This window comes from Scyliorhinus canicula, chromosome 17, assembly GCF_902713615.1.
Source record: "Scyliorhinus canicula chromosome 17, sScyCan1.1, whole genome shotgun sequence".
NCBI classification, from domain to species: Eukaryota; Metazoa; Chordata; class Chondrichthyes; order Carcharhiniformes; family Scyliorhinidae; genus Scyliorhinus; species Scyliorhinus canicula.
The window spans coordinates 5262406-5275109 of record NC_052162.1 but is presented as its reverse complement, the minus strand read 5'-3'; the positions used below and the strand labels follow the sequence as shown (position 1 = coordinate 5275109).

General features: G+C 48.1%; 1 protein-coding gene across 1 annotated transcript in view; it reads left to right on the top strand.

Moving 5' to 3' along the window:
- Nucleotides 1-12704, top strand: part of LOC119952384 — a 397406-nt gene that overhangs the window by 321531 nt on the left and 63171 nt on the right. Inside the window, exon 57 of the mRNA XM_038776091.1 lies at nt 6675-6776. Within this exon, the coding sequence (XP_038632019.1) occupies nt 6675-6776 (102 nt within the window). The remainder of the gene's footprint in view (nt 1-6674; nt 6777-12704) is intronic.

Below are 12704 nucleotides of genomic sequence, written 5' to 3'. Positions count from 1 at the left end.
CGGATTGGGAGCTGGTGGTACGCAGACTTCAAATCCACCGTGGAGAACACCCGGTAGTGTGCGATCTGGTTTACCAATCCGGGGAAGGGGTACGCATCGGGTTGCGTGTACCGGTTTATGGTTTGGCTGTAATCTCCAACCATCCGGTCCTTTTCCCCGGTCTTCACGACCACCACCTGGGCTCTCCAGGAGCTATTGCTGGCCTCGATGACTCCCTCCCGCAAGAGTCGCTGGACCTCGGACCTGATAAAAGTCCTGTCCTGTATGCTGTACCGCCTGCTCCTGGTAGCGACTGGTTTGCAGTCAGCGGAGAGGTTTGCGAAGAGTGGAGAAGGGTCGACTTTTAGGGTTGCGAGGCTGCATATGGTGAGTGGGGGTAGGGGCCCCCGAACTTCAGGCTTAGGCTCCTGAGGTTGCATTGGAAATCTAGTCCCAATAGGAGTGGAGTGCAGAGGTCTGGGAGCACATATCATTTGAAATTGGCGTACTCAGCACCCTGTATTGCGAGGATTGCGGTAGTGCACCCTTGGATTTGCACCGAGCGCGACCCAGAGGCGAGGGAGATGGTTTGGTGCATCGGGAAAATTGGGAGCGAGCAGTGTCTTACCATGTCCGGGTGAATGAAGCTCTCTGTGCTCCCGGAGTTGAAAAGGCAAGGCATCTCGTGCCCGTTTACCCGGACAGCCATCATGGAGCTCCGGAGGTTCTTGGGTCGCGACTGGTCCAGGGTGACCGCACTGAGTTGCGGGTAGTCGGTGTGGGCGGAGGTGCTAGGGCGGTTCTGCGATGGCTGGCCTTGTTGATCGTACGCGTCGAACGGCGTAGCAGATGCCGGCCAAGATGACAGTTCCCCTTGGTTGAGCGTGGTGAGCAGTGAGGAAGGTGGCATCCAAGATGGCGGCCCCCATGGATCACACGTGGCTGGCCGCGTGGGGGAGGATGGCCAAGATGGCGGTCCCCACGAGTCGCACGTGCTGTGAGGGCTGGAAGATGGCTGCCCCCACGGATAGCACGAGGCTGATGGCACGTCTACAGGGAGCGGAGTCGGCAGACACGCTGCCACACTGCGGGGTCTGCAGGCCTGTGAGTTAGAGTTCTTGGACCCGGCCAGGCAAACTTTCGCAAAATGTCCTTTTCTCACGCAGCTACTGCAGTTCACGTTACGGGCCGGGCAGTGCTGCCGGGGATGTTGGGACTGGCCGCAGAAATTGCAGGGTAGCCTCCCATGATGGGCGGGCGGCCGCGCGGCACAGGCCTGGGGTAGTCTTTGGTCGGGGGTCCACAAGGGGGACACGTGGTCAGCCGGGAACGCGTGAAGGCTCTGGAGCACTACTTCCAGGGCCCCCTTTTCGAGTAGGCGCTGTCTCACGTAGTTGGACCGGACTCCTGCCACAAAGACGTCTCGGACGGCGAGTTCCATATGTTGAGTGGCCGTAACGGCCTGGTAGTTGCAGCTGCTTGTGAGTACTTTGAGGTTGCATAGGTAGCCTTCTAGCGATTCCCTGGGACGCTAGCGGTGAGTGGTGAGGATGTGTCGCACGTAGACCTCCTTCAAGGGCCGTACATAGAGGCGTTCGAGCATCGCGAGGGTGTCTGTGTAGGAGGAGGCCTCGTCGAGTTGAGCAGAGATTCGATGGCTCACCCGTGCGTGGAGGAGGCTCAGCTTCTGTTCGTCGGTGACAGAAGGTGTGGAGGGGGCCTGCGAGATAGGCCTTGAAGCAGCGGAGCCAGTGAGAAAAAGTTTCTCTCGCCTCCGCGGCCTGTGGATCGAGTTCCAGTTGGTCAGGTTTGAGGGCCGATACCATTGTTGCGTTTAAGTTGATTAAATTGATGCGACCATCAATTCACTCGAGCTGGGTGTAGAAGTAAACTGTGGCTTTAATCAACTTAGAACAGTGCCTGCCTGCGACTGATCCAATACTGAGAACCGCCTACAGGTCGACTGCTCTTTATACCTCCCTTTAAGGGGAGGAGCCATGGGCGGAGCCCATTCTGGCCCCAACATGTTCCCCTATGGATAATGCCATACAATGGCCCATAGGAGAAGCCCACAAGGGCAACAATATAGCACAGATACAAATACACTGGTGGATTATTGGCATAATACATTCACCACCTTACCCTCAAACATCCTCCCCCAATCTAGGTTCTTCAGTTCACACCTAATATTGTTATAATTATGAAGCACTTCGGGAATTAATTGTTTTGGAGGAATTTAAAGACTCTCTTCCGACGGTAGAGAGAACTTGTGTGGAATAGCAAAGAGTTAAAACTGCTAGAAAGCAGCAAAGGCCAATGATTTTGAATTGTTTTTGACATCAATTTCAATCTGTGAAGGATAAAAACTGGGGAAGTTAGAACATTACAACTTGTCAAAGCAAAGGAGGTTTAGTTGGTGATGTTAAGGAGAGTGTGTCTCAGAGTCAGAAGGAAACCTATGATAGCGTTCGAGAGATAAAATAATTAGATGTTTTCATTGTAATAAAGTTGGACATGTGTAGTCGCAGTGTTGGTAGCTTAAGAAAACTGGAGCTCCTGGAAGCTCGGATTTCAGAGCTGGAAGGATGGTTGGGGACACTGCGGAGCATCCGCGAGTCTGAGAGCATCATGGTTAGCACGTTCGGAGAGGTGGTCACACCACAGCTGAAGGGACCCGAGGACAGAAGGGAATGGGTAACCACCAGGCAGTCCAGTAGAAACAGGCAGGTAGTTCAGGAGTCCTCTTGGGTCCCGCTTGAAAATTGGCATTCCGTTTTGGAGGCTTGCTCCTTCTGAGAATGAGGACAGAGCAAAGCCTCTGGCACCACATGCAGGTTGTCAGTACGGGGGAGGGGGGCAGGGCAGAAGAAAGGAAGACCAATTATAATACGGAATTCTGTAGGAACATATAGGCGCTACTGTGGCCCTCAATATGACTCCAGGGTGGTGTGTTGCCTCCCTGGTGCCAGGGTCCGAGATGTCACTGAACGGCTGCAGGGCATCCTTAAGCGGGAGGGTGATAAGGCAGAGGTCATGGCAATGCCGGTACCAATGACATAGGTGTAAAGAGGGATAAGGTCGAGCATCAGAATTCAGTGAATTAGGCAGTAGTCCAAAAAGCAGGACCTCTTGGGTTGTAATCTCTGGATTACTCTCAGTGCCACGTGCTAGCAAATACAGAAATAGGAGAATGGCGCAGATCAATGCGTGACTTAAAAGTTGGTACAGCAGGGCGGCTTTAGATTCCTGGATGACTGGGACTGTTTCTGAGGAAGTAGAGACCTGCACAAGCGGGACGACCTACATCTGAACCAGAACGGGAACCATCCTTTCCGATGTGGTTCCTCGTGCTGTTGGGAGGATTTTAAACTAATTTGGCAGGGAGGGAGGGACACAGACTGTTAGCAGAAAAGGGGCACAGCATAATACTGAAACGCAATCATGTCAAAGGGTGTACAGCGGTATTAATATTCAACCGAGTAAGGCTAGGCTGGATGGCCTCTCCTTTAATGCCAGGAATATCACAGGTAAAGCGGATGAGTTAAGGACAAGGATTGGTCTGTGGAAGTGTGATTTGGTGGCCATCATGGAGACATGGTTGAGGGAGGGGCAGGATTGGCATTTCAACATCCTGGAATATAAAATCTTTAAGTGTGACAGAGGAGGAGGTAAAAGAGGACGAGGCATTGCATTATTGGTTAAGGAGTCAGTTATTGCAGTAAGAAGAGGACATCAAATGAAACTTTGTGGGAGAGCTTAGGAATAAAAAGAGACAGCCACATTGCTAGATGTGATGTGGAGATGCCAGCATTGGACTGGGGTGGGCACAGTAAGAAATCTTACAACATCAGGTTAAAGTCCAACAGGTTTGTTTGGATACACTAGCTTTCCGAGCACAGCTCCTTCATCAGGTGAGACTGGGAATTCTCCGAGATCTCCTCCAAAGACCAGAAGGAAGGTACTGGGGGTGGAGGTGATACTTGGGAGCCTCAGTGTCACCATTGTAACAAGGTGGGACACGCTGGTTCAGCATGTTGGAAGTTGCAAGGAAAGCCCGTGGGACTTGTGGGGAAGATTCTGAAAATGTAACAAAAGTGGAGAATACTACGGTACAAACTGTAGTATTAACTGGACTGAGGAGATCTGAGAGAGCAGGTGTGAGGGATGAGATAGATGAGAGAATTGCTGGATATGTGTTTAAGGGGAAGGTCGCTTTTCCTTATCTGATGTCGCCAAACCCATAACAATTGTAAGGGATGCGGGGACAAACTCTCGTGCTGGTTTTCCCACCAGAAAGCTCAGTGAAAGCTGAGGTATTTGTGAATGGGATAGGTGGAAGCTGTATCCCATTTCCATTGTATAAAGTACAATTTGAGTGTGATTTAGTGTCAGGTTCAGTAGTTGTTGGAGTGGTTAAGCAATTCCTAGAGGAAGGGGTAGACTTACTTTTGTGAAATGATTTTGTGGGAGTGAAAGTTGTAGCTTCGCCCATGGTGGAGACAGAGAGTCCAAAGGAATGACTGCAGTTGTCACAACAATAAGGCATGCAGGTGTTAGGAGAACTCAGTGGGCAGTCGAGGACTCTGAGAAAGAGATGGTGAAAGCCATTGGTCACATATCTAATGACAGTGGTAGTGAACCAGCTCCTGAGAATTTTCAGATCAAAGATGACCATAAGGATGAGGAGTCAGACGCGGGTCTTGACTTCAATTTTGGTTCTGTTTGTGAGGTAACGATAAAAAATTGTTGCAAGAGTGATGACAGGGAGGAGGAGTCAGATGAGCGTCTTGACTTTGATTTTGGTTCTAACTGTGAAGCGATGATAAACAGCTGTTACCAAATAAACCCATCGCTCATTGGTCTTGAACAATTGGCAAGTAATTCTTCCAAAGCTCGTAAAGGAGATAACAAACTTGAAGAAGAAAGTGAACTGGGCTTTTCTAAACGTAACTTGTTACCGCTTCTTGCAGTAAACACACTGCCATTCCCTTCAGGGAAAGGAGTTCCCAGAGCAGGCTTGCTTTGAAGGAAAGGATACCTGACTGTACACCATCAGTTAGTCAGAACGAGGGCAGTAGGAATGGGAAGTGATACCAAGTCAGCGGCTGGTTGACCCACATCCTTTTGAAGGTCTACAGCGCCTCTTCAAGGTAACAGACGTAGATAGCAAGGGAGATGAAGTAAGTGGCAATCAATCCCTTTTGAGAGTTAAGGGGAAGGGAGATTGAGATCCCTGTAGTGGTTCTGCGCTCACAGATATTAGAAAAAAACAAAATAGAGCCAATAATGAACCATGATCTGATTCTAAAAGTATCCAAAATACTTTGGATGCTTCACAGCTCCAAGATCCCAGGCTCGATTTCCGGCTTGGGTCACTGGCTGTGCGGAGTCTGCACGTTCTCCCTGTGTCTGCATGGGTTTCCTCCGGATGCTCCGGTTTTCTCCCACAGTCCAAAGATGTGCAGGTTAGGTGGATTGGCCATGATAAATTGCCCTTAGTGTCCAAAACGGTTAGGTGGGGTTACTGGGTTACGGGGATAGAGTGGAGGTGTGGTCTTGGGTAGGATGCTTTTTCCAAAGGCCGGTGCAGACCCGATGGGCCGAATGGCCTTCTGCACTGTAAATTCTATGATTCTATTGAGAAGCAAAATCGGAATCTTAAAAGGACAAATCATGTTTTATCATATTATTAATTCGAGATGCAAGTGGTAGTTACGAAAACTCCGATGAGGAGGTAAAAGTTGTCATGCAAGGAATGATGCATATGCAGTTAACCAGCCCCGAGGGAGCTGCTCTCTCTGCAGTACCTGTTGCAGAAGGTACCCCTGTGAAGGACAAGGGAGAATGTTAAGCTGGAAGGGTTGAAAAAAAACCATTGGATAAAAGTGAACCTAATACTTCTTTCAGTGTTGACAATCCTACTTGCAGTTTAGTTGTAAGAGAGACGAGACTCAAAATTCGATTAAACGTTCATTGGACAATCAGGAAACACTGATGGGGTTACATGACGTGCAGAAAAAGATACATAAAGGTAAAGGTACTAAAGGAACATAGATTGAGTTATAGTGAAGAACTAGGGGGCACTCTGTTAACTACCCAAAAGCTTTGAACGACTAAAGCCAGCTTGGGGAGATGAGGTCATTGTTGGTGCAGCCAGAGAATGCAGAGAGCTATTTTGAAAAGCTTTAGAGAGGCAGTTTGTGGAATGGCTTTGGAGAGACGAGTTGAATTCTGATCTGCCTGTGACATCTTGGTAAGCAGCAGGGAGCCCAGAGAATGGCGCCAACAACATTCGAGATGCTATTGCACTAAAGTTAACATCCACAATTCTCCCACAGTAAGTTAGATTGAGAGCTGTCTGTGTCTTTTCTTGTTGTTCCATGGGACATTGAATAGTAGTGTTTAAGGGGTAATTGTAAGCCCTCCTTTTTGATGTGATGTTAAAAAGTTTAATATTGAAGACATTTTTGTTTTAAAAATACCAAAGCCCTATTTCTTCATGTAATCACCCATGGAGCGAATCATTCTTTCCGCACAGTCTTAAAAAATAAACTCAAATATTGGGGTTTTGGTCCAGTATCTTGGCCACTGTTGAGGTCTGATCTGGGATTGTAATATTAGCAATGAAAGTCAAAGGAATATGAGGTTTTTGTACTCAATTGCACGTCTCTCAGCATACCAATTATACATTACAGATCAACGGAAACATGGGAAAAAGCGAAAAGGCAAAAGGTTATCGAGGAGCAATGAATTGTTTGATGAATTAAGAGACAGTGTTTGGCCACAAAAACAAAGAGGTGAGACTTCTATTCAATTCCATTTTGCTTGAATATTTATAACCGCAGTGTGAATACTGGAATAAATTGGAGCTGGGGAGTTCTTCTCTGCGAACTTTAGAGGAATGCTGTTGGCACCATTCTCTGGGCTTCCCGCTGCTTACCATGATGTCACAGTGGACAATTGGCTTATGGGGAATTACATTTCTATAGCACCTTTCAAGGCCTCGTCACGTTTCAAAGCACTTCCCAGCCAATTACATACTTTTTGAAGTGCAGTCATTTGTAATGTAGGTATTATGGCAACCAGGTTGCCTACAGCAAGTCTCACAGAGAGGTAAGAATACCCAGATTATCTGGTGTGGTTCTTTTCTCAATGTTATTATTTTTCTCCCCCTGTCCAGTCTCTTCCCACCCTATATCTGTGACACTTCAGACACCCTCCACCACTTTTCAGTTTTCTGGCTATAAAATTTCAATATGGTTAGTTTAATCTCTCCATACTCCATCCCTTCTTCTGACAGAACTTTTTCCCAGATTGAAGAACTTCTTGTTGCTATGGGAACTGGATGAGTTTAAGCTATACCTTCCGTTTTTTTTTTTTTATAAATGTTTTTATTCAGTTTTCATATTTTATATTGAACAAATTACAAATTGTTAGGAGAAAGAAAAAAGAAAAAAACAAACACGCAAAAATTAACATACATATTTACAGGTAAGCATCTTCGTAGTAGTAACTGCGCCCCCCCCCCCCCCCTCAACATGTTTATTTAGTTTGGTTTTGGGCCTTAGCTAGCCATCGAACCCCCGTAACGAACCTGTAGCCCCCCCCAATCCCGCTACCTTCCCCCGACTATTCTTCCTCTTGTACATTGGCCACAAATAGGTCCCGGAACAGTTGCATGAATGGCTCCCACGTTCTGTGGAAGCCGTCGTCCGACCCTCGGATGGCAAATTTGATTTTCTCCATTTGGAGAGATTCCGAGAGCTCTGGGCGGTGCTGCTGACCGCCAGCCAAACAGGATTCTACGGCGGGCGATCAGGGAGGCAAAGGCAAGGGCGTCTGCCCTCCTCCCCAGGAATAGATCTGGCTGTTCTGAAACCCCGAAGACCGCCACTATCGGGCATGGCTCCACCCTCACTCCCACCACTTTGGACATTACCTCGAAGAAGGCTGTCCAGTACTCCACGAGTCTGGGGCAAGACCAGAACATGTGGGCGTGGTTGGCCGGGCCTCTTTGGCACCGTTCACATCTGTCTTCCACCTCCGGGAAGAACCTACTCATACGGGTTCTTGTTAAGTGGGCTCTATGTACCACTTTTAGTTGCGTCAGGCTGAGCCTTGCGCACGTGGAGGTGGAGTTGACCCTATGCAGTGCTTCGCTCCAGAGTTCCCACCCGATCTCCATCCCCAGGTCGTCCTCCCATTTCCTCCTTGTTGCGTCCAGTACGGTGTCGTCCCTATCTACCAGTCGGTCATACATGTCACTACAGTTCCCTTTCTCTAGGATACTTGCATCCAGTAGGTCTTCCAGTAGTGTCTGTCGTGGCGGTTGTGGGTACGTCCTTGTCTCCTTTCGTAGGAAGTTTTTGAGCTGCAGGTACCGTAGCTCGTTCCCCCCAGCTAGCTGAAATTTCTCTGTCAGTTCGTCCAGTGTTGCGATCCTGTCGTCCGTGTATAGGTCCCTGACTGTCAATGTTCCCCCGTCCTGCCTCCACCTTTTGAAGGTGGCGTCGGTCAGTGCTGGTTTGAACCTATGGTTGTTGCAGATGGGAGCCCTGTTCGACATTTTGGTCAGGCCAAGTTGCTGCCGCAGTTGGTTCCAGGATTGGAGGGTGGCTGTCACCACTGGGCTGCTGGAGTGTTTTTTGGGTGGGGATGGGAGTGCTGCCGTGGCGAGGGCCCGGAGGGAGGTTCCCATGCAGGAGGCCTCCTCCGCACGCACCCACTCAGCTTCTGGCTCCTGGATCCATCCCCTTACTCGCTCGGCTGTTGCTGCCCAGTGGTAGAATTGTAGATTCGGGAGGGCTAACCCTCCCCTGGTTTTTGTTTTTTGTAAGACCTTCTTTGGGATCCTAGCATTTTTACCCCCCCATACGAACGCCATGATGAGTTTGTCCAGCGCTTTGAAAAAGGCCTTGGGGATGTAGATCGGAATGGATCTAAACAGGAAAAGGAACCTGGGCAGTACGTTCATTTTGATCGTCTGAACTCTCCCCGCGAGGGAGAGCGGGAGTGTGTTCCATCTTTGCAGGTCCTTTTTAACTTCCTCCGTCAGGCTGGTGAGGTTCCATTTGTGGATCCCTTTCCAGTCATGGGCTATTTGGATCCCCAGGTAGCGGAATTTATGTCGGGCTTGTTTGAACGGCAGCCCCTTTAGTGCTGCCCCCCCCCCCCCCCCCCCCCCCCCCCCCCCCCCTTGCGGGTGTACTGGGAAGATCTCACTTTTGCTCATGTTGAGTTTGTAGCCCGAGAAGGCTCCAAACTCTTTCAGGAGCGCGATGATTCCGTCCATGCTGCTTTGTGGGTCCGAGATATAGAGGAGCAGATCATCCGCATAGAGTGAGACTCTGTGCTCTCTACCTCCCCTTCGGATCCCCCTCCAATTTTTTGCTGCCCTGAGCGCGATTGCTAGCGGTTCAATTGCTAGTGCGAACAGCAGCGGGGACAGTGGGCATCCTTGTCTGGTGCCCCTGTGCAGCTGGAAGTATTGGGAGTTGGTATTGTTGGTCTGTACACTCGCCATGGGAGCGTTGTACAGGAGCTTTACCCAAGCGGTGAACCCTGTTCCAAGCCCGAACCGCTCCAGTACCTCTATGAGGTATACCTTCCGTTTTTGTCAGAAATGCGGAACGTTTTTAGTTCTAGTCCCACTGAGTTCCTGACTTCTTCCTGTACATTGATAACCAACTTGTTTTCACCTTGAACGAGAAAACATTGCCAATTTGCTTCCTATTTCAATCCTTCCCTTGCCTATTTCCTCAACTTTGGTTTCTGGTAATAGTCTCCCAAACAATATCCGTTGTAACCCAAATAATAAAAAGAGAAAATGTTCGAAATACTCAGCCGGTTTAGGCAGCATCTGTGGGGAGAGAAATAGAATTAATATTTTGGATCAATGATCTTTAATCAGAATTCACTGTCCATCTTTCAGTTTAATATAGTACACTCCCTGCTCACAATGTAGACTCCTCTACACTGGGGAGCATATTGAAAGCATATTGGGTGACCATTTCCTGAACACTTAGAATCATAGAATTTACAGTGCAGAAGGAGGCCATTTGGCCCATCGAATCTGCACCGGCTCCTGGAAAGAGCACCCTACCCAAGGTTAACACCTCCACCCTACCCCCATAACCCAGTCACCCCACCCAACACTAAGGGCAATTTTGGACACTAAGGGCAATTTATCATGTCCAATCCACCTAACCTGCACACCTTTGGACTTCCATTTAGTTTATAAGTGTTTTCTCAAATTCCCATCATCTGTCGTCTCACTTGTCTGCTCCACGATCAATTCTCTGTCCTTGGCCTCCGGAACAGCATCTCTCTTTCAAAGAACAAAAAGGACAGAGAACAATACAGCACAGGAACAGGCCCTTAGGCCCTCCAAGCCTTCGCCAATCACGTGTCCTATCTAGACCAACCGCCTGTATCTTTCTGTACCCCGTCTGTTCATGTGCCTATCCATTTAAGTCTTAAAGGTCGCTAACGTATCTGCCTCAACCACCTCACTTGGCAGTGTGTTCCAGGCCACCACCACCCTCTGTGTTAAAACTTCCCCCCGCCCATCTCCACTAAACCTTTCTCCCTCACCTTGAATTTGTGCCCCTTGTAATTGTCATTTCAACTCTGAGAAAAGGCCTCCAACTGTTCACCCTATCTATACCCCTAATAATTTTATAAACTTCTATCAGGTCACCCCTCAGCCTCCGTCTCTCGAGGGAGAACAATCCCAGTTTATTCAATTCTCCTCATAGCTAATACCCTCCATACCAGGCAACATCCTGGGAAACCTTTTCTGGACTCTCTCCAAAGCCTCCACGTCCTTCTGGTAGTGCGGTGACCAGAATTGGACACACTATTCCAAATGTGGCCCAATCACAATAAGCTTTTATACTTGATTCCTCGTTCTAAGAGGGCAAACATGTCATATGCTTTCTTTCGATTGGTTGTTTCCCTTCTGGACTGAACACAGCGATCATAACCTTTGCACCTATTTTGGTTTGTAATGTTTGGTGTTGCTTTTGGACTGTAGCTGTTGAGAATGATTCTTCTTCCCCATTTACTCTTCCGATGGGCACAACCTTTCTTTCCTTCCCTGTCACTTTGCCTTGCACCATTATCCCTTACTTGGTCAGAAAATCCACCCCGCCTTCCAGCCGATCACAGACATTTGCCTTTTCTTCTATTCTTGCCGCTCCTTTTTTTCCTGCCTCAAAGCTTATTTTTAACTGAGCTAACATCTCGCTCTCTTTTTCCAGTTCTGATGAAAGGTTATTGAAACATTAACCATCCACAAGTGGAAGTAACGTCCCTACATCTCACCCTGTCAAATGCTTGCATAATCTTGAAGATTTTCTATCAGTTCACCTCTGGGCCTTCTCGTAAAGGACCACCGACCTGTTCAATCTTTCCAAATAGGTACAGTGCTTCAGTTCTGGAACCTCATGTGGCCCCATGCCTATCTTCATATGGGAAGATAAGAATAGGAGGGGGGCTATTTATCCAGACTCGAGCCTGCTCCATCATTTTGTGAGATTAAAGCTGATTTGTGACCCACCTGTCTTATTGAATTCCCTTATCCTTGACTGCCCAACAGCTGAAAATAGTTTTTCTTTATTTATTTTAAAAATTAGAGTACCCAATTCATTTTTTCAGTTAAGGGGCAATTTAGCGTGGCCAATCCACCTACCCTGCATATCTTTGGGTTGTGGGGACGAAACCCACACAGACACGGGGAGAATGTGCAAACTCCACACGAACAGTGACCCAGAGCCGGGATCAAACCTGGACCTCGGCGCCATGAGGCAGCAGTGCTAACCACTGCGCCACCGTACTGCCCGCTAGTTTCTCTTTATTTAACCTGTCTGTTCTCCTTAATACCTTGAAAACGTCAATCAAATCAGCCCTTAACCATTTAAATTCTAGGGAACACAAACCCATTTTCAAAACTTTTCCTTCACAGCTTTACCCTCGGAGTCCAGGTATCGTTCTAATAAACCTATGCTGCACTCCCTCCAGGGCCAATATGAAATGGAGCAGTGGTAAACCACACAGGTTTCCTCCCACAGTCCAAAGATGTGCGGGTCAGGTAGATTGGCCATGCTAAATTGCCCTTCGTGTCCAAAAAAGGTTAGGTGGGGTTACGGGGATAGGGTGGAGATGTGGGCTTGGGTGCCCTTTCTAAGGGCCGGTGGAGGCTCGATGGGCCGAATGGATTCCTTCTGCACTGTAAATTCTATGATGCTATGAATGATTCACAACCTTTTGAGCAAAGAAGGTGGTCCTCATCTTAGTCTTAAATGGATTTATTCATTACACTGCGTCTATACACCCCTTTTTTAGATTACCAGCCAGGGAAGTGATGTTTCAGTGTCTAGGCTTAAAGCCTTCCTGAGGTACCATGCCCTGAACTATTTGCTATATTCCAGATGCGGTCTAACGAGAGCTTTATATTGCTGAGATAAAGGCAGAAAGTGTAGAATACTCGACAGCGCTGGCAACATCTGTGGAGAAACAAAATGAACGTTTCAAATTGAAAATAAGTCTTCTTCAAAATTTCAGATTCAGTTCTGAACAAGAGTCCTGGACGATTCAAAATGTTAACCCTGCTTCGCTCTCCACTGATCTGCTGAGTTTTTCCAGCATTTCTGATGTGTTAGGCAGGCTGGGTCTATGTGGACTGCGTTTGATGCAGTGTAGAGAGAGAGACAGGCTTCCAACAC